Raw genomic sequence first — 26,474 nt, 5'->3', positions numbered from 1 at the left:
CATATGTGCAGATGCTGATAAACATGAAGTTTGACCAATGTGTTTGAAGACTAATCTTATTATAACATATTAATGCTGGTGACACATTTGATTGAGAATAAGTTAAAAATATTTTGCTCATTTTCAAAAACCTGTGTATCCTCAGAAAACATCGATAAATAAAAGATTAGCCTTAACTGTAACTTTAAAACTCCTCACCACACCGCCTCAGTGGCAAGTTAGAAGACCAAACACAACAGAACACTGACATGAAAAAAATAACTTGAAAATAAAAAAATAGATGTGCATTCTTCAGACTTTTTAATAAAAGACAAACATCAATCGATATAACAGCGAACCAATATGTCCATCCACACACACACACACACACACACACACACACACACACTCCCCCCATCACATTCACTCACTGACTTGCTGCAGAAGCGTGAAAGGCGTCCAGCTGCCCAGAGGGTAGTGAGCATGTCGAGGCGTAATTGAAAAGGAGACAGAGAGAGCTAAACAAATTACACCAAAGGAAAGAAAACAAGAAACATAATACTGGCAGCACAGCGCTGTTCTCAAACTGTTTTACATTTTATCTTAAACTAGCGGCTTTGAAACCGGTTACACCGGAGATGAGTTGATACTTTCTTTGTGTTCACTTTATTTAGGATTTAGGCTACTTTTCTGGTATAGTTTTCATCTTTGAGATTAATATGAGGCTAATAATTGTATCCTGAAAACAGTGCATGGGTGATATTTGAGTAGGTGGTTGTACTGGAAGGAGAGATCCCTCACTGGCCTCCCACACGCAAAACATCCACTTGTGTTTGATACGGCTCTATTTTGGCAACCTATTTGTACTGCGTTGACAGTGACTTGATGCCCTATTGTTCTAAACCATTTTCAAGTGTTATTAAAGATTCATATCAAGGAAGAATGTATGCGTAAAGGTCTCAGAATAAGGATGAGTTTCTTTGTCTCACCTTGTTTCCTGGAAGTGGAGCTGTTCTGCTTATTCTCCTTATAAACCAGCTGTTTTATCCACAGCGTTGGAGCAGTTATCTCTGCAATGACAGAGGACAGATCAATAACTTCCATACTTTTGGATGATCATCACAGAATGTACCACAGCTAAGCTTTATTTAGCCACGATCCGCCAGTAGCTCAGTAGCACAGCCAAGCTTTGCCCACAAAACCAAAATTGAAATTGCAGTCAAGATCCCAGCTTTTCCAAAAATATCAAATATGTCATCTGGTATTTTCAACAGCTGGAGTTTTCCATTTAATATAACGGGGCATTCTTAAGAGATGGCGTCTTGAGTTTGGATGTTAAAATCTTGACACACTGCAGCTTCGCTGAGGTGTCGGAACAATCTGAGGATCGACAGGTTTAAAGGAGAAACCTTGTGAGCCGAAACGCTATGACAACATCCTATGCACCTCAGCAAACTAAGGGACGATCTTAGCACAGTGTTACAGGTGGAGGAGTAATAATAGGAGACTTACCGTCACCCTCAGGGGGGACGTGAGTCTCCATGGTGGGTGTGGGCTTGGAGCCATCATCTGGGTTGAGGGTGAGAAAGAAACGGAAAGAGACTACCATTATTGAGGTTAATACAATCTACTCTCCAGAACTGTTGAATGGTTTGGATTTGCACATGGCCCGGCCAAGTCAGATAGAAAAACAGACAGAGAGAGAGAGACAGATAGAATAATAGAAGAACGATCACCCACATGTAGCTCCACATCTCTCACATACTCGCACTGACACACTCACACCAACATGATCAGGCTGCACATTCAGCACACTTCCTCACAATCACACTGTAAACCAAACATACATACACTCGCATACACACACATGAGGGGACCACCCTCCTCATCAGGACCCGCACGAGTGCAGTGCAGGTGTAGCTCACTCGCAACTAATCCAAACGCTGAGGTGAATGGGCCTCTGAACTATTGAAGGAGTGTGAAGAAGAGTATACTTCTTTCTTGAGTGTCAAATTAAGATGATGTAGATGTTGATTCGGTCCGTCGTCTGATTGGTTGGTCTGCCCAAAAACGCTCATCCAGTGTATGAAGTGACATTTGGCACTTTGGTGGTCCTCTAAGGGTAATTTCCAATGAATTGGGTGATGATCTGATCATTATTCTGGCTCCACCCCAAATATCCCGCTCGACTCACTCCATGGTCCATGAGAAGGAAGTCTTGTATTGGAATGTCCGCAATTTGTCGAAATTTGTTGTCGATATTCATGTCATTCCAAAATAAGACTATTTTCGGTTTTCCCCCGGATCTTTGCTCGCTATCAGCCGTTTGTACTTCACGGCTCCATTTGTACAGTAGAAATATGAAAACAGTTAAGGATTTGATTACCTCATGGTCTTTCCTTCAGCATCACCCTCAGGATAAACCTGATCCTGATTCAGGTGTGTTTCTAGCATATGCAGCAATGGATGAATATTATATACTCTCAAAAAAAAACATCCAAATTTGATCAAATTAAATATTTAAAATGTTTTAATTTTGTCTCAATAAATATTCTCATTTTGGCATCCAAAACTTGTTTACAAGTTACTATGAAGTGGTCTTAATCTTTTAGTTTACATACTGGATGTGTCATTACATATTGATAAAATGTGTTTACAAACCAGTTAACAGCATATTCTCACTGTTCTAACATTTTTCCACAGCTATCGCACTGTATGAGAAAAAGGAAGGAAGTAAATATTCTAATACCATTAAATGTGTGATAGTTGACTACTGTATCTGTTTATCCCAGTGTAACAAGAACACTGGTGTTTGGCACTCACACATAGGATGACACAACTGAATGAAAACTGTTCATAGTCAGTAACAAGATTGAGTTTTACTATCGGACAAACATTTTTTTTAAAGATTTAAAAATGGCCCATGCATTACATTTTACAGTGTAGCACAGGCTGAAAGAGTCAATGTCCTATTTAAGAAATTGATAAGTTGTAATGGATCTGAGATAATGCTGTGAATTCAGCTACCTAGAATACTCACCCATGTGCAGTGTTGTAGCATCTGGAAAATTCCTTAGGAAGTAATGCGATCAAAAGCAAACCACAGAGAACTGGAGTCATTCTACAAACATTTCAGTCCTTAAATCAGATGGACAAACTGACCTGACCTGGTCAAACTGTGAATAATAAAATACAGCGGTTACTGCGTTGGTCTCAGACAAGTGCAAACCTGGGTCAAACACTAGTCAGAAAGAAGCACCAGTATTTGTTTGATCCCCTTTTGACAACTTATTTTTTACACTTCTTAAAATTTCCAATATGGATCACGCTGATGATGTAGACTGAGCTGCATGTTAAAACAATTTCTGTAACTTACAGTATTTTTCAGTTAATGTTTGACCCAGGCCTGGACTGTGAGCTACAAACTGTTAGAGGGGGAAAAAAACAATTAATGGAAGCATCGACAGCAAACCCTTAAGCTGACTGTCACCTCAACAAGAACTCTCTCCTGTATATAACTACCTCCGGGTTTGGAAACAACTAAAGTGCTTAATAATAAAAAAAAAACCTGAGAGACTGTCCATCTCTTTTGGGTTTAAAAACAATCTTTGCATTAGTTTTCATTTCACTTTTGTTCAATTGATTGAATTACTTTGATGAAACCATAGGAAAGCTGTAGAACTACAGCCATTCTATATCAGTTTCATGATTTACAGTTTTAGTAACAATATGAAGACAGACATGACTAAAGCAAAACCAGTGTTTGAAACATACAGTAGTCAGAATAAGGCTTTCATGCCAAAGAAAAAAATGCTAGTTTTAAGATGTATTATTTAGCGATAAAGAACATTTAAATCCAAATCCACTAAGTAAAACATCAGTCATGTACCGTTCTGCTCTGCACAAATGTGGATTTTGCACGGATTAGACGGAACAAAACCAGATCAAAAGATGTTTTGAACTTTTTCTGTGTCTTTCATACAAAACGGAAACACTCACACGCATGCACACACAAACTTGCAGCAGATCTCAGCTCACCTTTTCTACCAGAGTTCGGTGGCCCGGGTGGTCTATCGGTTACTGACCCTGTAAAGAAAGAGAGAAAAAAAACACGTAACATGTACAAAGCAGAGATTAGACAGCAGCAACAACTCCTGTGGAACATTCAAAGAGTTTGATTCCAAAATGCTGTTTATCCATTTTAGAAACAAAAAGAAACACTTAAAATGAAAATGTGATGTTTTACCCAACCCACTGACATCTTGACTTAGTTAGACAACGCTTGATGATTATATTCTGTTAGTACTTGATAGCAGGCACACATTGGAACATTAGGCCCGTTGCGTTATTTTATTGCTGACTAATGCAAACCTGTGTGATCTGCACCATCTGTGGATATGCAGTGAAATTAAGTAGTACATTTGCAAATATCATTCTGGTTTGGCGCATGCAAGTAGTCATGCATGCATGGATGCATGGGGGGAAAAGATTAGACAGTGCAACCAATTACAATGAACGGGCAAAGTGGAGAAATTTTGAGTAAAGGCAACTGGAAGGAAATTTACTACCTGACAATCCACTTGTCCCAGCATGAGTTCCCATAAATTCACGGAAGTTTCCTGCAAATGTATGTGAGATGATTGATTTGGGTCATAGTTTACGGGGGCATCTGAGCACGTCAGTAAAGGTTATTTGTTGGGCAGGTACGACTGTAGCAGCTGTATACAGGTTCAGGTTTACTGTGCCCGGATTCTGGTCCCAGTGTCATACATACCTTTGCAAGAAACAATGAAGATATTGGATCTTATGCAGGACAGAAAGGAGACTGCTAGAGACGTTGTTGTTCCATAAACTATATTTCAGAATTTCATCAACTTTATTTAAACCTGGACAACTGAAATTATTTCTTCCATCGAGTGCTGATAGAGGGCAGGAAAAAGTTATTAATTTCTTCATGAAATGCGTTTTTTTTTTTAATACATTGGACTGCTTTTCTTTATCTATTAATTTGCAGATTGTCGAGAATTTGGATAGTCTATGTCAAAACTAGTGAAAAACAGCCATCACAACTTCGCAGAGCCCAAAGTGACGTCTTAAGATTTGTTGGAGCAATGTTCCAAAACCTAAAGTTATTTAATTTACTATCACATATGATAGAGAAAAGCTGCCTATTATTCCTACATTTAAGAAGCTTGAACCAATAGACGTTTACCGTTTTTGATTGAAAAATTACTGAAACGATTCATCGATTACCAAAATAGTTGCCAGTTTTGCAACTAAAGGGCCAGTAGAGTTACATTTTTTGACCAAAACAATTACATTGTAATAGAATCGCTGCCATCACTGGATTAATTTACAGAGAAGTACATCTGCGTGGAGTGTTAACATATAGTTCAAATCTGGTCCCTACTGGTGTTTTCCATTGACCTATTGCATGCCATCTTTACAGAGAGCAATATAATCCAAAATGGAAGAAACTACCATTATCTAATCGGCTCAATCAGCTCGGTTTGTGGTCAGTCGTAAGACAGAAGAAGATGGTACAAAAACATGAATGAACTGTGTAAACTTACTGGTCAGTTAGCAAAAAGCTGCCATGAAGCCTCCAGTTCCACCTATTTCATGTGGACACACAGCTGAAACAGCAGTGCCACTTTCAGGATACTTTTTTAAGATTTTGAAAAATCCGTGAGCATTTAGGGTCCTGTTTAGACATTAGGGTCCTGTTGTGCACTGAAGAGTAAATGGAAAAAGCAATGTGTTTTTTGTATGAATGGATACGTAACCATGCTCCATTCAATACTGATTCTATTGAAAAGACTGCAACTCAGCAGGTGCCAAGAGAAACCATACAGGTGACAAGTGGGGAAATGCAGAGAGAAGGAGGAAGAGAGAGGGAGACGAGGAAATTGAAGGAGGATAAGACAGAGGGAGCGGGAAGCCTCTGGCGGTCTGTTGAGCAGCTTCAGAGGGGCATGCGACCGCTCTCACCACACTCTCCACACTCTCCACACAAAATTTGCACCATATGCTCTTGTGGCTGTGCAATCCAATTCTGGCAAAGACCCCTGTGTATTATCTTCTGATGGAAAATGATGGTGATTATCATAAAGTGTTCCCATCCAGGATGAGTGTTCAGAGCGCCGCTCCCTCTCCTCCGGCCTGCTGAGAGCAGTTAGACGGGGGGGGGGGGGGGGGGGGGGGGGGTCTCGGGAGGCCCCTGGATGTATGGCCATTAGCCTTCTCGTTGACCCTGCACCTGCTGTATGCCACATGACATGTAATACACATGTGCCCACAGTATGGCAAGACAGACCCTCTTTAACTGTAACCCAATGGCCCAGACATAACTTCTGCCTCGATTGTACTGCATCCATTCTGATTCTTTTGTTTAATAAGGAGCTGAAGCCTATATTAAACAACATTTCTATTTGAATTGTGACAAAAACTCCAATTCCTAAAGTGACTGAAAGACAATTGGCTCAAACCTCAGTGACTTGGCTTCCAAGCACTGCTGGCTCCAAGATCTTACAAATGCAGCCACCATTGAAACATTTTAAATGCTCGTTATGCTGCCTCTCCACCCTAATAAAGAACTGTCGGGAAACCTTCAACCCTTCTACGGGAGTTTAAGTCATACAACCTGTTAGACATTACTCTGAAGTAGAGCTGAGCTGTTAGCACAAATAACTCTAATCACCAACGTGAGCAGTGCCAAGGCAGAACAGATGCAAGCTGTGTTGCCGATGTTAAGATGAGATTCTTATGAAAAACATTTCATCCACAGGTTGCCGGGCTTGTATCCCCCCCCTCCCCCAGTACCTGAACACACCGGGGTCCTGTTATGCACAGAGGAGCCACTCACTGGCTTGCCGTCACTGGTGACACACCAGCAGTAACCTGTCAGAGTATGGCACTGGACCTGCAGATGCAAAAAGGTAAAACACACTGATAGCTTTGTAACATACATGATTTTGTTGGTGTATTTAACAAAAGGTGAAGAGCACAATAGAAGATTACAATGTCGGTGAAGTGAAATGGATCTCTTGGGTGATGTGAAGGGGAGGGTTCACCAGAGACTGTTGGTAAAGCGAAGGATAAAGAGGAAGAAATCTGTGGAGGTAGCGAGACAGACCTGCGCAAATGTTCCATCCTCGTTGCATTCTGGGATAAACATGGACTCCTGAGGTCTCCTGGCTTGTTCCAAAGCCTGGTTCCTCTCAACGCGACACTTGGACTGACCTGCATCTGTAACAGATTAACAGGACAGCCCGCTCTCACACACTGTGTACAAACACCACTGCTGATGTGTTTTTACCGAAGACGTGTGTTCTGTGTCAACAACACCCCGTTCACACCTTGGGAGGAGTTGACCAGTGCGACCACAGTTTACTACTGTTGGCCACTGAGCGCCGTCTGACGTTCGAGTGCCTTGCTCAAGGACACCTTTTTGATAGACATAAAGGGAGAGGAGCATCATTTATTCCCTAATTTTAAATTCTCCGTCCAAACCACATTGTTAGTGCTGAGGAGTGCGTCATGAACTCCACACTGATATTTAGAAATGTCAGTGGAAACTGCTCTCAGGGGACACAGATGGAAGTGGCTGAAAGGTCAGAGACTGAAGTGGGCTCCACACCAACTGGTCACTGGTTCAAAATCCCATCAGCAACTACTGTTTTTATTGCACTCGCAGCTCCTGTAGAGTTGAGCTTCATGTTGAACTGTTCGTGTATACACACTCACACCGGGGAGCTGACCGGTGCGACCGCAGCCCTCCACTTTTGGCAAACATTCTACCCGCATAAATAAAAGTAAAAAAAAAAAAAAACGTGTCTCTGGACCTGAAAGGAGACAGACACGTTGTCTCCTCCAGAGTCAAAGACTGACAGAGCCAGAACTGGCTGATGAAGTCACCGAAAAGGACAGACATGGTTACACAAATGTATAAACGTGGACTTTGACTGAGAGTACATTTAGTCTTACTTTAGAAAGACACTTATTAAACATTGTAGTGCTTGTGTCGTTTAGAGAACAAGCTAAATCAGTCCAACGTCCTACGGAAGACCTCAACAAATCATTTAAATAACTCTGTGCTTGTAAGTAAATACCTGAACATCCAAAGGTTTGTTTCTTTATTTATTTCTATTGTAAGGAGAGTTTGATTGACTGCCAAACACATACTACATAACCTGGCTGAAAAAAACGTTGCTTTATAATCACTTTGTTTTGAATAATGAGCTGTTTCTTGATGATTGACAGCTAAATAATGAACAAGCAGGTCTGCCTGTTGTAATAGGCGTAGCTATGTGTTTGTAGCCGTTTTGCTGTAATGTATACCTCTTGTAGTCACATTTATCAGTCGTGTTTTAATCTGAATCTGACGCACACCTCAATAGGCGTTCGCCAAGCGTTGCCGTTATAAACACGGGTTTGTTCATGAACTGCCTGCCTAAATAAAGCAACAGTTTCACTACAACAAAACAGGCCTGCCGCGTCTCCAAAGACTGTGAGCTTTGCCCAGCTCTCCTTTCCTTGGCACACCGCTGTTATTATGAAACAAAACCATGTATTAGCATACAGAGCGAACGAAATTCACTCCAAAAATGGATTTGGTGGGGAATGCTGTTTTCCTAATGGACAGTGGGGCTGAAAAAAAAAAAAAAGGGGGGAGGAAATGCCAAGTTCCAACCTTGACTCTAGACCTATCAATCTCTGCTGTTGTTGAGTGGCTGGCATCCAGAAACTGAGGAAGTGTGTGATCCTGGTCTGTAAAAACTTACACGCCTACAGCGAGGCGGAAAATGAAAGACATCTTCAGTTCAGTTCCACTTTAGACATCTCCTCTTCAGTTCTACATTTCTGTCTTGGTGTGTTCACTCAAAGCCGCAACAGCTTTCGTCTCAAGTAAACCAGTGCATTGCTTTCTAAGTCTACAATATATAGTCTCAGATTTAGTGCTGGTTTCAAGTCTTTGCTACAGAGGACAGTCTTACCATTTGAGCTCCATCTCCTCGTAATCACTCCCTGTTTGTAGTCCTGGTGGTCAGATTCAAAAGGGGTTTAGTGGCCTTACCTTTGAGCTCCAGGTCTCTCGCCTCAGATGTGGAAGTTGGTGCTGGAGCCACCGGCAACTGATCGATTTTCACCCAATTTTTACCTGAAACACAGAAAAGTCACTTGAAGCTTTGTGGGGTCATGGCATGGTTAAGGGATGCTAGCATGCAACTGGCAACTGTGTTGTACATCAAACCACCATTTTTAGGCAGTTTTTCTTAGGAACCTTTCCGTTGGCCATAGAGGCAGGAGCGGACGTTATAATAAGTATTTATCCATCATTCACCCCTAATTGGAATCCTCTCTTCCATTAATCGCAGTATGTTTTGTAAAAGACTAAATTATATATTGTATCTTTCCAAGTTATATTACTGTCCATTACATGTACCATTACAGTAGTGCTGCAGTTGTAAGCACAGACTGTTTAGAAAATCCTCGTTAGTGCATTCATGGAAACTCCAGTTACGACTTCCAGTGCCAGCTGCTGACAAGAATTGTGTGGAAATAAGACAAACAAGGTGCAAACATGCACGTCATGAAAATGTTAATAGTTTCTGGCATTAAAAAGTCACAGATGACTCACAAATCTGAGACAAATTACTCCATCTGCGGCTAGATTTGCATCTAGATCTTGATGCACTGGCATCAAGTGAAAACCAGAGTTCAACCCTCACCTCGACACCGGCCGCGATGTGCCAGTGTCAGCGTTTTGTCTTTGCAGCGCGCCCTCTGCAGTTCACAGCCGGTCTCATAGCTCCGGCCGTCCGAGCCGCACACCGGCTTCCCCTGCGTCCGAGAGCAGATGACCCCACAGTGACTGTCCCTGTCTCCGATCAGCCACTGCAATGAGAAATACGGCGACATTGTTGGCACAACAACGGTGTAATATATGACATATTTAACTCACTTAAGGTATCACATAACACAACAGTTGCATCTGAAAGATATTGAGCTGTTTTCTCATTCCGTGACAAACTGGTTTCCTTTTGGCTCCGTTACGTTCTTTCTAGTTTCACCGTGTTTGAACAAAGGCTGCATTCAGCTGAATCTGAGATTATGCCAAACTAACGTACAAATTGGACACATGGGTCACTTGCCCATTTTGCTCAAAACATTTCTTTCCTCCTCAAGCACTTGACGGCCGCTGCCTTTCTTTGTTTAGGCTACTGTAACGAGGGTGTGAGCGGTTCTGCTCTGAAGCTCAACCTAGAGGCTAGTTTATCTAATTGATCTTTGGCTGAAGACAGTTTGAACCTTGATTAAGTTTCAAAGGAGCCAAACCACATTCAGAGCAAGGGGAGTCCTTCCCCCTCTCTCACAAGGTCTTTACTCATGATCTATTAGTGAGTCGGTTCTACTCTGCCGTTGGATGTCGGCCTTCTCTCTGACAGCAGTAATGGTTCTTGGCTTTGCAGCTGCCCTTAAATATATTTAAGGTCTAAAGGATTTCAAGGGAGCACAACCAGGAAGATGGAGTTGTGGGTTAGTGAGGAGAGAGAGTAGGTGTGCAGTGAGGAGCACCAGAATCCTCTGCAGTGAAATGTGTCCCAGCAGCGTACCTGAGCCAACTCTTGTTGAAAATGTTTCAACTATTTGAAATAAGACCAGCAGCTCTTGATTAGTTCCTGATTCCTTGCATGTAATGATTAAACTTTGTGGCTGCTCAAAACACCTGTTTCATAAAAATCCAAAAAAGAAAAGAATTGAGCAATTCTCAAGTGGGGACGTGCATGTGAAAACCTTTCTCAAATGCAGTTTTGACCCAAGGTCTCTGAAAGCAATCAGCATAGTGTTGGTTGGAGCTCTTGATCCGACACAGGAGATCTCATTAGGGGCAGGTATGGAGGGAAGAAGGTGATGGAAAATAAAACGCAGCCAGAAACAAAAGGCACAGTTTCTATCCTTCACTCCTATCAGACGATCTCTTCAAAACGATCCACAGTACAAATGCGTGTGTGGAGCTTGCATGTATACAAGCACAACTTTAATTCTCCCTCTCCCCCCTCATCCCAATGCCCCACTGTATTTTGAATAACATCAAAATTGTTGCTTGGAGACAGATTTTCTCCAAACATATAAAGAGCAATCAGACGGACCTGAACAAAGTGTAGATGGTAACGACGCCAAACCACTGATGTCATGAATGAGCTGGTGTTCAACTGGATCTCATATACAAATGAATCACCAGGAGTCTTCATCTTACGTGCTCTAAACGGATTAACCGCATGCCAGTGTATTTTCTTTTTACTCTGTCAATGCAGCACTGTGTGCCCATTTATGCCTTTGCATTGGTATTATTATTATATAAAGGCTTACTGCTCCAGAAACCGTCACGGCCATCCTGTCTGAAGTCTTTGCTCCTCTAACCATTCTGCTCTGTAATGACTGCCAATAACATCATACTTTAAGTATCCGCCAGTGACACTGTTCTTCTGGACAATTTGACTGTCACAGATCAGCGGACACTTGCACTAATCGCCTATAATCTGCTCATTACTGAAGGAGTTCAGGTCAATGTGAACACTATTTGAAAATCATTCTACTTAATATTTGAAAAAGTGTTTTAGGGTATGTCGTACAGAGAAAATAATAAAACAATGTATGTTGCATACTATAAATAAGCAAAACTAAACTTAGATTTTTATGAAAAGAAACAACATAAAAGGACTCCACAGCCATGCTCAACACTGAATGCTAAGTTACCATGTCTATGATGCTCACCATCTAATGCTAACATTTGCTAATTAACCTTAACACAAAGTACATCCATGGTTGAAGGGAATGCCATTAGTTTTGCAGGTATTTGGTATTGGACAAATTCAAATTTTGACTTGCTGGTGACACTAGATTTAAAGTCAGAGCAAAACCAAAGTCATAACTCATCTTGAGGGGAACATAAATGTCTGTCTTTTTTGCAATTCATCCATTTACTGTTGAGATATTCTCAAAGCCACAAATGTGAACCGCATTGTGGCATGAAAAGTCGGGCAATCACCAAAAGTCGTTATAATACATCCTCTGGGGAACATGAACATCTGTTGAGATATTTTAGTTCAACCCTTAAACCTCTGGTATGACTACACATGATGCAGACTCCCTCAGCCACAGTGGCAGCACACTCTTACTACTTGAATTTTATATTCTTTGTCACATTGTGGCTAATATGTCTCTCTATGACAACCTGGAAATGACACAGGAGTTTAAACTTGTTGTAGCACAAATTACAAATCCAAAATGTGGTGAAGTAAACGAGATGCAGGTCAGAAAATAATCATTTATGTTTTTTTACTTTCCTGTTACCAGAGAGTATCTGCCAGCGCTGACGGTCATGATGGTCATGGACATTCTTTTCTAAATCCCAGCAACTTAATCAAAAACGGAGTCCAAAATTCATGAGGTGAAAAATCTGCCAACTGGTGAGCTAATATCACCTGTGTCCAATGCAAATTAATTGGTTTGGATCATGTTCATATAAGTGAAGAGTTTTGCCCTTTTTCAAGCTTATTTTAGTCCTGGAACAGATGATGACCTATTGGAAAAAATTTGGAATAATTTCACCCCACAGCCCATATTTTTACAACTAAATATAACATTGGGTAAGACTGGTTGGGAAGTTTTTTTGCCGTAGAGAAATTAGTATCGTGTCTGTCAGCTCAGGCAGATACTTCATTATCTGTAAAGAGCAAAGAAAGAGATTAGACTTTTCCTGAAATAGAAAAAGACACTGGAGCTTTAGTATCCTCCAGATAAAATCAGGAGATGAGGTAACCGGGTGGTCCAGAGTTTGAAAAAAAAAAAAAGTGTCCGGAAAATACTGTAGAAGATTACAGGTTTTTATCTCCACATAAAACAATATGTCTGTTACAATATCCGAGTTCTAAGCACAGAGCGACTCGTTTGGCTGCTTTAACTCCTCCATTGAAATGCTGATACTTCTCATAAATTGATACAAAAAAAACTTGTACAACAAGGTTGAAAGGATATTTAAACAAACAGGGAACCGTAACAATATGTCCAGAACAAGCCAGACAGTTAAATGGGATTTCAGCTTTGGCATTGAAGCATAGTAGAAAATCTCTCGTCTGACAGCTCAGAGTAAAACTAAATCATAATGTGCCTCTTCATGAGAAAGTGCAGACAGAGAGGAAAACATAGCACATAATTTCATTTTTAACTCTTGGCTTTGGTAAAGGACGGGAACAATTCAGTAGTCGGAAAAAAAAGCGTGTATCTGTGTTGTATCAGTTTTTTCCTCCCTAGAATAAAGTAGCATGTGGCTAGAAGCAAGCAGTTACATGTTCCCCTCACAGCAGGAATGTGTCTGGAAGCAGTTTGTCTACGTGATGAACTTTTTAAATTTGTAAATCAGTATACAAAGCAAGCTATTCTAAAAAAGTGATTTATCCGGCCACTCATCCAGGTTAAGAGCCACAGAGACTGGCCCGTCCTCCCCATCCCTGACTCACAGCCTTAATGGATTCAGCCACTCTACCTCCTCTGTCATAATAAAACATTAAATCAAAGATTTTGAGATGACATTGTCCAGTAAGTGGAAATAAACACTCCCACCAAGTCTCCCACACGTAGTCATTTCTTAGTCATACTGTCCCACCCACAGACTCGTCTCCCGTAAAGGTGAAACCCGAGACTCAGAAAAAGCTTCCCAATTTACAGTTGGAAGTTCTGTTACTTGAGTTGAAGATTTAAAAAAACAAACAACGAAAGATCAACATACATCTGTTAAAGTTGCTGGTTACAGTTTCATAAAGAGCACACACAACAAAAACTATTTCTTGGGGTCTGTTTTTTCTATGGATTAAACAAACTGGACATAAAGAGTTAATTAGTGAGCTTTAGAGGTGCTTGTTAATGCTTTTACCTTTGGACAGAGCCAAGCTTAGCAGTTTCCCCCGGTTTGCAGTATTTATGCTAAGCTAACTGGCTGTAGCTTCATATCTAACAGACAGAGAGAGGTATTGATCATCACATCAAACTATCGTCAGGAAAGTGGATAAGCGCGTTTCTCAATGTGGAACTATTCCTGTGTAATGCACTCTATGTAACCCTTAATTGCTTGTGCATAACCATACTTGCCAAAGAACTGTTTCAGATTATAACAGCCGAGGCAAAAACCTCTAAATTAATGATAGAATCTGATCTAATCTAATCTTCTGACTCAGACTCTCTGCACTGTATCCCTGCTACTTCTCAAGTCTCACATCAGTCTCTACGGCACCACTGTTTTACATGACTTCCTCACTACAATAAATGTGCACGTGGTTCACATTTGAATCCTGCCAAAATAAAGTTCACCCACACCAGCAGTGAATGACACTGAGCCTGGATCACATGGTGTCTGAAAAACAACTGTTAACTCGCGAGGATCAACCAGAGGAGTGAGGTTTGTCTTTTAGCACCACACAAAGAAGTTTGTAGGCAATCAGCAAAGCATTTGACATCATTCATATGCTTTCTGTGGTTTCTAGCTTACCAAATACTATCTGAATTGTCCTGATGTGGTAAACCCCACCCATCATGGCGGCTTAAGGAGGTTAAAACAAGTACTACGAGTTATTTTCAGTTACTGTGTCTGACCCAGGTCTGTTTGACGGCAATCAGCTGCTACAGTGTTAGCCAGGATTATGGGACCTGGCATTATCTCCTGAGGGAAAACAGCCCCTCATGTTAGGCCAATAATGGCTGGGGTTGAGACCCGCCCGACGTCCCATAATCAAAACCAAACAAACACATCGAAATTAAACAGACTAACATGTAACAGGAGCTTTTGCTGGATCTGTTGAGGAACACGCGCTGCTCGAAATAACATTAAGTACCTAAACCTGTGGGGAGAAGTTCACTCATGTTCCCTTCCTGCAGATCATTATGCAACAGGCAGCACATCAAAGATTTACAGAGCGCTCCTGAGGGATTAATCTCACTTTAACAGCTGCTCAGAGACCCTTTCTTTAATTTACAAGTAGAAAAAGAAGAAATATATTTTTTAGAGAGACAGCTTAAATAGAAATCCCCAAACATTGTGAGTACATGGCATCCTCCTCTGCCCAGGAACCAAAGAGATGAAGTCAAAGATGAGCTGACCCTAACCCTAAAACACCAGGGAAGTTACTAGTTTGGTACCAATATCTTGACCGGGAAACAATGAGCACTGAGATTCTCACATTTAACAAGCCAATTTCCCCCTACACACACACACACACACACACACACACACACACACACACACACACACACAATCTCTCACACACACACACACACACACACACATCTCAGCCAGAAGCACACTGAGCCCTGAGCTCTCTCTACACCACTCATAAAATAAGTGAAATGCAACCCCCATTGTGCAACAGTTACAGCATTAACAAAGTGGTCTTTTTTTTTTTTTACCGTCGCTGGCAGTGAATCTACTCCAGCCCGAGCCTCAGCAGTGGAACAAGAACAAAGAATATGATGAGAAAATTATCATTTTTATATATGCACGCTTAAAGGGCTTACAGGGGAAAAAGTAGGCCGGAACAAAGGTAGTAAATAAACAAATCTGTGGATTACGTCTCCTACAGTAAATGCGACAAAGTAAAACTTTCCAACTGCCTCATTGTGCGTAGGGTAGAGTTAATTTCTTTGGACAGATTTTTTATTAGAAGAACACATATAACACAATATAAACAGTAGATCCCTTTTTCACCTTTATTACACTTATCAACCTTTTTTTAGTCGTGAATAAGCTTGCTATAATTTAGTTTGACATGTTACCTGATTTATATCCCTGATACACCAGAGCTGTGGTGACAGGAATAAGAGGGGTGTGGACAAATACAAAGCAGACAAAATGAGTCCTGTTTCTGTGAACACAACAGTAGAGTAAAATGTATTGAGCTTTATTTATTCACTTTTTTTTTAATGACATTGTCAGACTCACAATGGACTGTTTGCAAAAAAAGACAACATTTTACCCTGTGTATCGTATTCTTTATTCCACACATTCGTCTTCCTTGTCACAATTTGCCATCAACATCACCCACAATGCAACTGAACTGATGACAGTTTGGCCTGAGTTTGGGGTGTGTTATGCTAATACCGGCTAATGTTGCCTTAAACTGTCATCATGACATAATGTATTGCAGATTTCTTAAATCAATCTGCCTGAAAAATGAATTACAAAACCAACACATTTAAAACCCCTAGGCGTTTTTTTTAGGCCTCCGCTCGAAAATAGCATACCCATACTAAAATGAGTATAGTTTTGCAACTGTAAGGGCTATTTTAATAGTTTTGGTATTAAAATAACCCTAACACTTGTGCAATTTGTTCAGATATGTAAATATCAGTATATATGTTACTGGTTAAGAGTACATTAAGATGGCACACAGCACAAATTGAAAATTTCCGCCAAAAAAAAAAGAAGCAATTTGAGGATATTTGTTTTTAGGAATGATGTAGATTCAAGCTTTAACCCTCTCCCAGATCATAGCACAATATGTTAAGAGTCTCTCTGCAAATGTGTACTTTGATAAAGTGAAGCATTCAAGAGAAATGGACATGCTCTTACATGTAACATTTTCGTTGTTAGCACGTAGCTAACGGTCGCTAGCAGATGGAATGCCTCGAGTCGGCAGACTCCTGGCAAATTGTGAATTTCATATTTTGGTTATTTGTTTAGTTGGCTGTTAGAGTTGTGTTTGTTTCCTGTAAAAATGGCTTGGATAATGTTGTAGCCCCGTTTCTGAGGTTTTTCCAGAACTATAACATCATTATATTCGTTCTTCGTGGGTTCATTGGCATTAACTTTGTACACTAAACTCTGTAGGTTTTTGTACGCTTGTGTCCAAATGGGGGACGCTCGGGCTATACATGTATCAAGAGTCTGCTGAAAGAGATTCATACTGTAAAGAAATGAATGAAAATCAGTGGATGTGTGTTTCTCTCTGTTATGTGGACGGTTGTATGATGGTGTGGGCGCAATACTGTTTATGTGCTGCAAAGAGAAATGAGGTTTCAGATCTGCAGCAAGGCCTTCCAGTAGGCTAGATTTTGTACCTGAGGCTGAAGTTGCATTTGGAAATCACTTTATTGCTGTCACTGTTAAAACTCACAATAGTACCCCAGTCCACACCCATTTCAGTTAATTCATACCTCTTACTGCCAGGAGTTTTCATCTCCAAATAACTGTAACTGTAACATCTTAATTTCTTAATAACACAAGAACATTTGTGGCGCAAACATTTTTAAAGAAATTTCAGCATGATTTGGCATCTTTTCCAGATTTGATCCGTGCTTCACAGTAGAATTTCCTTCGTCAATTAATTAATTACAAATATTCTCTATTATATATATATATCTAAATAACTCTGATTTAAGTGTTAATACTCATGCAGTAAAAAAATATATCGGGGGTATTTTGCTGCTGTGTAAAACTGGATGCTGAACAATTCAAATACAGGCTGCAATATGGTCGTTATTATACAAAGCAATGGTCCGAATTTGAGATTCCTCTCATGATTGAAACTCCATTTAGTCAAAATCTTTAGTTGGAGAAGTCCACTGTAGTGACACCTCCACTTTGTTCTAACGCTCGTCGACAGAAGCTCTCACCCTGACTTGATATCACATTCTCCTTGTGCTTAATGACATCACTGCTTCCACGGAAAAGGGGTTTGCATGCACAGACGGAGATCGGCTACATCCGCTTGTGTGTGGATGTGTGAGTGTGAGACGGCGAGAGATGGAACTCTGTGTGCCAGCTCCACGCTTCGTGTGATGCGCTCATTATTCCCTTTGGGCACAACAACAACAAATAATGCAACAACACCAACTCGTACAAAAATACATACATAACTGGTCATCCAATGCATCTTTGTGTCATTAATCAATTCCCTCACATTCCCTCACTCGCCATCAAGTGGATTACTCAGATGGCGGAAAAGGACAATAAATCGTCAACCACAAAGGAAAGAAGCCAATGAAAGTTGTCCACCAAAATCAGGGCTAATTGTGTACTGTTGTATGCTTTTAACAGGCCAAGGTAATCACTTTTGTCCGATAATTAGCATTTTGTTTGTCAGGAAATATATAAATGGAATGCCATCCCTCATGCTGTTTTCATTAACACACTTTACTGAAAATAAAAAAAGGAATGTATGGAAAGCTGCTCACTTCTTCTCCTTCCTCTTTTTCCTTTTAAAAATCTAATTTGGTTTTGTCTTGAAAAAGAATGTTCAAAGTAACCCTTTAAAACCCTTAAAACAAAGTTGTAGCATGTTGTGAGCGCTAAAGGAGCTGAACAACTTTCACATCGGAGCTGCAAAGTGTGTGGGACAAAGTGTCGTCCCCTATTCCACTATTTATTTTAATTCGATATGTATGTAATTACTGTCATGTTTTTAGCAGGTAACGTTTTCAGCAACGTAGTTCTAAAGTTTAGTTTTCTTTCATCTCTCCCACCGGACTGAATCAACAAAGAAATGAAGGATGCAAAGAAATCAGATTTGGCTTTTTAATACAACTCTTCATTCTTTGTTTGTCATAGTCGATCTGGCAATCCGAAAATCCATTGGCATTGATGATTTCCACCACATTAACATAGTCAAATGCAGTCCTACACAGTTCTATAGTCACTCCCTTTTAGCTCCGTTTTTGGTCTCCGCCAACTCCTAAAGGAAATATCTGACTCTTAAACTGGTAAATGCTCCACTATGTTCACCAGCTAGTTGCTGACTGTGTCTGTTTGCTGAGCTGATAGCATCCAGCTGTTGCATCTGGAAACAACGCTGATGAGAGCAGTGAACCAAAACAGTAAAGTTGCGGGTCTGAAAACCAAAACCATAAGCTGAAGGACACTAAAACACTGCGTAAATCTCAAGGGAATTGCAGAGTTGGGTGATAGTTATCTGTGGTTTTATCACTTGGAACGGCTCTTTTTCACATTACACAGTGATTTGATTTATTGTTTTAATTTGATCAGTTTTAATGTCTTGCTATGGTTATTAAATCAGATTTCCTTTTTAGATAATGTTCAGGAGATTAAATATGACATAAATGAGAAGGATGACTTCCTTATTTTTCTTTTTGAAGTGGTGTAAAGCGATCAAAATGAAAGTGTGAGTGAAGGGGCAGAGGGAGGTGTTCCTCCTTTTCGGAAATGACTCTAAATCTGATTAACAGCATTCCTTGTTTGTCACTAATGCTACATCCTGGCTACAGAACAATCGGCTGTCTCTGCTGTTCCCAGGATGTGTGTGTGTGTGTGTGTGTGTGTGTGTGTGTGTGTGTGTGTGTGTGTGTGTGTGTGTGTGTGTGTGTGTCCATCACACATTTCAATAGATTTTGCCACTATTGCGTACTTTAACTGAGACCACACACTCGCTCATATCAAAGGAAACGATTAAATATGTGTGGGAGAAGAGGCTAATCTGCTGAGCTACTTTGAGAGAAAAAAGGAAGTGTTTCTGCCATCCTGATAATCTGAAGGATTACAGAGAGCTGTAACTCTTTTAACAGGCAGCCTTTCTCTCAAACAAAAACTGAAGCATGTCACCACCCAGCAAATTTACATAGAGCAAGTTCCCATAGTGGACTAGACAATTGTGTAAAAGCAAACGCATAAACTACAACTATCAGGAGGATCTGCAGGGGAAAAATGCTGAGGGAAGTTGCGATGATCCGTGCGTGAAGCTCACTGGACTGAAATCACAGAGCTGGACGTTGACTGCGTTTCACTACACTGATTAGAAAGACCCGAAATTGAGCATGAAATGCGTTCCCTGATTATGCAGTTGTCAGAGGAAATCGACATATGTAAGCAATTTGATTGGTCGCTGGTTAGGCTGATGAAAAGTGAGGGGATAACCAAAGACAGTGAGCTGTTTTACTCATTGATACCCTTCTGTTTAAGCTCTATTTATCTATAGAAATATAGTAAATAGTACTTTTGGTCCTAATTCCATTTTCTGCATTGTAGCCATCAGAACAGACGGAAGAGAACCAATGGGAAGGTCAGTCAAGGGGAGAAGCAAGCTGCAAGCAGCTGTTACATGCGCCTTCCCCAGCGGATTGTTGTTCATAAATTCAATATACATCTAGCCTCTGATAGTGTTAGCTCCTATGTGAGTGCTCTGGTTAATAAATGTGTAGGCCTAATCATTGACTGTGAAATAGCCATGTTGTTAGTTATGTACATATGATAAATGATCCTTTAATTCGTAACCACATTTTCCCATCACTACCACAATTCATGTGAGATTGTCAGTCAAATGAGGCTGAGCGCAGCGCTGATATCTGGAGGATAAACCATTTTGATTTAGGACACATTTGCTTCGCTAAAGCACCAACCTCAGAGCAAAATGTCATTTTTTACACAAGATTTTAAATATCAATTGCCAGATTCACTTAATTTCCTGTAGATATTCTTAATCCAAGGATTTATTCTAACCCTAACCCTTCTGAGCGGTTTTGCACTCAGCGGCTCACGTTACCGCAGTCTTGGAGAGGGAGGAGTGAGCTGTGGGGTATTCAGTTGCTTGCAATCTGTAACCACACCGCTAGATGTTCCCAAATCCTACATGCTGTGCCTTCAAGCCAAAGTTATGCACAATAATCCCCACAAGCTCCCCAGAGGAAGAATCCATCATCTATTCAAAAACACCAATTTTAAGTGAGAACAGCAAGGTTCTGAGAACAGACAAATATGTCTGCTGTTGTGTCCGTTTACAAAATCACACCACTAAACAACAAAAGAACCCAAAACCACAAGCTTCGTCACCAGTAACAGTTTTTAAGGGATTTTCCCTTGAAGCGCCTAATCAGAAACTGCTGCTGAACAGAAAGTCATGACAAAGTTTAATCTGAAAGGTTTGTATTTCATGACTCCTCACAGAAGATGGTGATGCCAAACTATGACCTTATCGCTTTGCCAAGAATGTTTTTCCCCATAAAGACTAAATGGGGAAATGTGCACCGCACGTCTGCGTGATTATGGCCAACAGCTCTTCTTCTGTGCATCTCAGTGGTTTGATTGTTGAACCGTCTCACTCTGTCCCCTTAAAACGGTCTTTCCCCATTCGACTATTTGAACACTCCCTAAAAACTATATCCTTCCACTTAATAAGACACACATTATGCTCCAACATAGAACACAATATAAAGTTTTATATTCACCTTCTATGTACAAGCGTACTTTGTATAAATAAAAAAATCTCCAATCTGTTACATCCAGCGACCATAATAATACTTGTTTTTCTATCTTTTTTCCATTTTCAGTTCCTGATTTCTTATTTTCCCAAAATGCCCATTGACATAACAGATGTGAACTCTGTGCTCTTTTCTTTTTCTTTTATGTGTCAGAGAAAACACAAGTTATATGAGCTTTTCCAGTTGAGTAAATGCATTGTATTCAGCAGTGCTTTTCTGCAATTATTTTCTCCTGTATGGTTTCTCCACATCAGTGAAAAATAATGAGCCTATTGAAATTCTCTAGATATGTACGACACACCACCGATAGACATTTTTTTTTTAAATATCAAAACGCCTGTTAATATATCTGATGTTTTCAAATTTGTTTTTTTCTCACTGAAAGAGTCCCGTTCCTGACTTCCATTCCTTTGAGCACTGTCAGCTTAATTAAGTCATTGCCTGAACACACAGGCACCTGCACCCACACGCTGCATGCATCAACAGACACACACACACACACTCGCACATGCAGACCACTCACACCTGCACTGTGATCTACCTCACACCAATAAAAAGGCTTTCCTGCTTTCCCAAGCTGGAGGTATGTACTCTTGGCTGCGTCGCCGCTCGAGCCTGGCTCTTTATGTTTGTGTTTTAATGACTTTATGATTTTTCACTGATGCCGTCACTAAAGTATGCAGTTCGTATGTTCATCGCATCCCATCCCCGGCGCTAAGGTTGATTTGATAAGGGGGATTTGATGGGTAAGAGTGGACGGAGTCCCCATTTGTTAGGCTTAATTCCTGATTACCCCCCCCTTTGGAAACATATTCCCTGAAGTGAATACCATTTAGAGGAAACAAGACTTTGCCTGCCTGCCCCCCCACCTGTCTTGTTAGAGAAATCATTCCCAGTATTAGGGATCAGCAAATCTGCAAATGATGTTGTTGCAGTCATTAAGACCTGCAATTACATGTGAACTTTAATCTGTAAAAAAAAAAAAAAGCATGATTTAAAAAAGGTTTTTCAGTGAGATCAGAAAGCTGGCTCTCAAATGTTGCTGTTCCTTCCACCCTCCATTATTGCCTTTGAACTGAATAAATTCAGACTGGGACTTTGTTTTGGCAGTTTATGCAGAGACTGTGTTCCTGTATGACCATAGGAAAATGTGTGATCCCCACCCTGAACCATCATCACACATCCTTATCATCTGAGCGGTGCTGCCCTCCCTGTAGCCGATGGACACATTGCTAAAACAATAAAGGAGACATCAAAAGTTACTTTTTCAAGAATGAGGACGGAGGGGGATGGACAGACTTATCTGAACTGCTGCAACAACAACGACCACAAGGCAAAAAGTTCAAATTGTCAAATGCGTTGTTAGTGTCCCAATCGCTCCTTTTGAAATATTGGACGTTTGCACTCATTGCATCATGGAGCCTCCGGGGAAATGAGGAAGGAGCAGTGCTATGCGGTGAAGTTAGCTCAGGCTTTCGCCCCTGATATCAACGTGGAAAGTGGGGGTGTGAAGTATGGTATTACGGCAGCTATGAGCAATGTTGAAAGTATCTGCTGTGGTGTGAGTGGGGGTGTGCAGCATGCCGAGTGGGAATGGATTGGCCCAGGAGGAGGACGAAGTGGATGCGGAGAGTGTTTAATTTTTTGGGGGGATAAAATTGAGAGATGCTCACGATTGCTCACCGAACCTCAGTGAAGTTTTCTGCGTTTTCTTCTGGCGAAAAAGTTTTTGTTTCTAAAGCGTTAGCTTTTCAAATTGACATCACCCTCTATTTCGGAGTTTGTCCAGTGTGGTTTTGAAAGTTTCCCGGCCTGCAGAGGAGCCTGAAATCCTCTCAACTAAAGTTTGAGCAGAAAGTAGAAGCGGTTTGGAAAATTTCAGTTCAGATAGATCACCTTTCTTCTGATTTCCTAAACACCCTAGCACTTGTTGTAATATCCCATGTGGCTAACCAAAGATCTGTCAGCTGAATCAGACGCAATATATACAGCGAACTCCAAACTCACTCGTGTGACCATAAAACCAGTCACTCCACTCTCATGTTTTAAATTATTGGGCAGTAGGAAAACAATTATCTAGTGGGTAGCAAAGAAGTGATTACGGAAAGTATAATTCACTACGACTCTTTCCACAGAGCCGCATTGACCGCTGTGTCCCGCGTAGGGAGGGAGGGAGGGAGGGAGGGGTTCAAAGACATTGTGAAATAGGTCCAATATGTGACTGCTACATATTCACCCACCCTTCTAACCACAACTATTACACTGCATCTGTGAACTGAAACAATGCTGTTCTCCATCACTTGGTTCCCTCTCTGTTTGGCCACTGCCACAGGTATTTGTTTAAAAAAAAAAACTGCAACAAAAGGGGGAACAAATAAAGCTGTGTGTGGGTGTGTGTGTGTGTGAGAGAGAGAGAGAGAGAGAGAGAGAGAGAGAGAGAGAGAGAGAGAGAGAGAGAGAGAGAAGTAGAGAGAGAGAAAGAGAGAGAGAGTTTAAAAAAAGAGATGGAAGGACATGACGGTGACAAAGATCTGTCCTAGAAAAGCAGAAGGGATACGAGCAGAGATGCTGTGGTGAACAAGATGCAGGTCCATATCTTTACAAACAGAGTTTTATCATGTCTTACACTCTGATTGCAGTACTTTAAACACAGAGATCAGGACTAGTTTCTTCCTCTAATGACTAAAAGAGAGAACAAGTCTCAAAATTGCAGCCAAAATGTATTTTTCTGGAAGAGTAAGGCAGCTTATAACCATGTAACCCATTCAATAGACTACACTTTAAAATAATTAGGAATTTATTCCAAAAATAAATACAACATAGGCCTTGAAAAGTCTTGAATGTTGGTTAAAAAGCTGTATTGTAAACATTACTTATCATTTATAACTTATTGCAAGAGGCTTCACAAGATAAAACATTATTTAATTCGTATTTTGACCGAATTTATTCATGTTTCACCTTCCAAAACATGTTATTTCGAGTCTTTGACTGTCAGTTTTGAAAGTCCTTGAATTGTTGACTTTATTGATTACTTTGTGGGGCTTCGTGTTTCACCTGGTCTGCACAGAAACGCTGTTATGAATAGTCTCACGTGAACTGCATAATACACCTCTGCACTATATTTATAATATTCATACATACTTCTATAGATTGCATTTTAAACATCTGCGGATTGCCTGAATTCCAGTAAATTTAATAACAAAGCGATTAATCATGCCGTCAAAAAACAAAAAAAAAAGCACGATCACACTTTTTATATTTTCTGTGGAAGGTGAAACATGTATATATAATCTGATAAATTGCACAGTATGACATTTGGCACACAAAGTATTTCGTCATGTCACTTTTAACCGGAGTGCTATCCGACAGCATATCTTCAGGTATGCACTCACCCGTGAGCCCGGCTTCTGTGCGGAGACTTGCGGCAGGTAGCAGAGGAACAGAGGCGCCCAAAAGCGAGAAAAGGTGAAAAGAAGCAAACTTGACAATAACATAGTTGATGGCTGGTGAGCGGCAGGTAGTCTCTGTGTGTCCGTCTGTCACACCGATGATCAACAGGTCCAAAAAACAGCACGCCTTCCCTCTCTCCAACCTACTTTCCTTCTAGTTATTTCCCTTTTGTCTACTTCCCCAATAACTAATCACATAGTGCCGCGCGTGGGATGAGAAATCATGACTCGGCGGTGATCATGGTGATCGTTTTTGTTTTTTTATCCACTGCGGGAGGATCAGCTGTTCATCACGGGCCGCTTCCACAGTTTGAGTCGCGCTTGTATCCATTGCGGCTTCATTTAAAACGCAAAGGAGGGAGAAGCGGCGCTGACTGACACCCACAACCGTCCAATAGCAGCGAGGGATGGCGTTAGAAAAGCCACGCCCACCTTTAAACTGGTCCAAGATTTTCTCTCCACGGAGGAGAAAAGGGCTGCTGTGGTCAGTCAGTCAGGAGACGCAGCAGCTGCAGGGACACTCAGTGTATTATCGTCGGTCTTTGAGAGCAGGAACAATGGCCGAGCAATTGTGAAGTCACATTTTAGGTTCTCATCCCCATTCAGAGACATATAATGCTCTATAATAGCCGAGTATCCTGCTGCCGTGACATTTAGCCTGTGTACTTGGGTTACAATAGAAAACATCTATTGAGTAAAGTCAATAGCTGTCACAAGCACCGCAGGGGGTCGGCATGTGTGTGTGTGTGTGTGTGTGTGTGTGTGTGTGCGCGTGTGTGTGTGTGTGTGTGTGTGTGTGTGTGTTGAAAGGATGGGGATTCAGAGGTTGATTGGGCAAAAACATCTGTTTGTGACACTTAATCCCTAATTATTGTTCGTGATTTAACTTGTTTTTAAGAGTAAACCGTATTGTTTGGAAGAGTATGGTGGCTGATCACTATAAAGAAAGCAGCAGTAATATATATTAATAATAATGATTGCCTAAATTCATGTGCAGTATAACCATACATAATAAATGTGTTTGCAGTTGAAAAATACCAAAATAAATATACTCTTCCTGGCCCTTTTATTAGCTAAACATATACAATCTAATGCAACCAGTACAACCTCTTTACCACAAATACCTTTTACAAAGCTTAAAGTATTTTCTGTGAAAGTTTCCAAGAGTTAAGTCGATTATCTTCTACTACTCTCTGACATCGTACTCAGTGCTGGTGTTTTATCGGACTACATTATATTGACAAAACATCAGCAACCCTTCTCAATATAATGTTCAACACCACGGTAAGCAACAACCTCAAGCAAAAAACATATAGTTCAATTAGGACCTCTGACAATGTCAATGAAAAGGGAACATATCATTTATGGCTTAGCTGGTGTATTGGACAGGTGTACCTAATAAAGTGGCATCTGAGTATATATTTCAATAAAACAAATCTATGTAAGTACATCTAAAATATTCAAATGTATGATAAATATTTTTTTCTTTTTACTATACTGACAAATATGATGTATTTGTACATAACTTGAGTATTTGCATTTCATGCTATTTTATATTTTTTAATTTCGGGGAGGAATATTGCACTTTTTGAATTTACTTTCCAGTTGGATTCATGTCAATCACATGATGATCTTTTAAAATATGATTCACTTAAGTATTAAACCGACCAATATAATGCAAAATAGTTACAGTAGTTAAATTGTAATTACACATGAATGTATCAGTATTAGTATCAATATTATCCAATACTAGGCTGTAATATATTACAGGGGTTTTTGACTTTT

General features: G+C 40.5%; 1 protein-coding gene across 7 annotated transcripts in view; it reads right to left on the bottom strand.

The window, feature by feature from the left end:
* smoc1 (SPARC related modular calcium binding 1) overlaps positions 1-24,998 on the bottom strand; it is a 43,991-nt gene extending 18,993 nt beyond the window's left edge. For 4 of the 7 annotated variants that reach the window (XM_068721757.1, XM_068721759.1, XM_068721756.1 and 1 more), the window contains exons 1-9: positions 24,633-24,998; positions 9,711-9,876; positions 9,056-9,139; positions 7,115-7,227; positions 6,802-6,901; positions 4,548-4,598; positions 4,018-4,065; positions 1,492-1,581; positions 969-1,049 (exon numbers count right to left, since the gene is read on the bottom strand). In XM_068721757.1, the coding sequence (XP_068577858.1) occupies positions 969-1,049; positions 1,492-1,581; positions 4,018-4,065; positions 4,548-4,598; positions 6,802-6,901; positions 7,115-7,227; positions 9,056-9,139; positions 9,711-9,876; positions 24,633-24,734 (835 nt within the window). In that variant the 5' untranslated portion in view covers positions 24,735-24,998. The remainder of the gene's footprint in view (positions 1-968; positions 1,050-1,491; positions 1,582-4,017; positions 4,066-4,547; positions 4,599-6,801; positions 6,902-7,114; positions 7,228-9,055; positions 9,140-9,710; positions 9,877-24,632) is intronic. The other 3 variants (XM_068721760.1, XM_068721761.1, XM_068721762.1) reach the window with 3 other exon arrangements.
* Between the last annotated feature and the right edge of the window lie 1,476 nt (positions 24,999-26,474).

Source organism: Cebidichthys violaceus, unplaced genomic scaffold, assembly GCF_023349555.1.
Source record: "Cebidichthys violaceus isolate CVI_PGR_0920_01 unplaced genomic scaffold, fCebVio1.0.p SCAF_28, whole genome shotgun sequence".
NCBI lineage: Eukaryota > Metazoa > Chordata > Actinopteri > Perciformes > Stichaeidae > Cebidichthys > Cebidichthys violaceus.
This window is presented reverse-complemented; position numbering and strand designations above follow the sequence as displayed.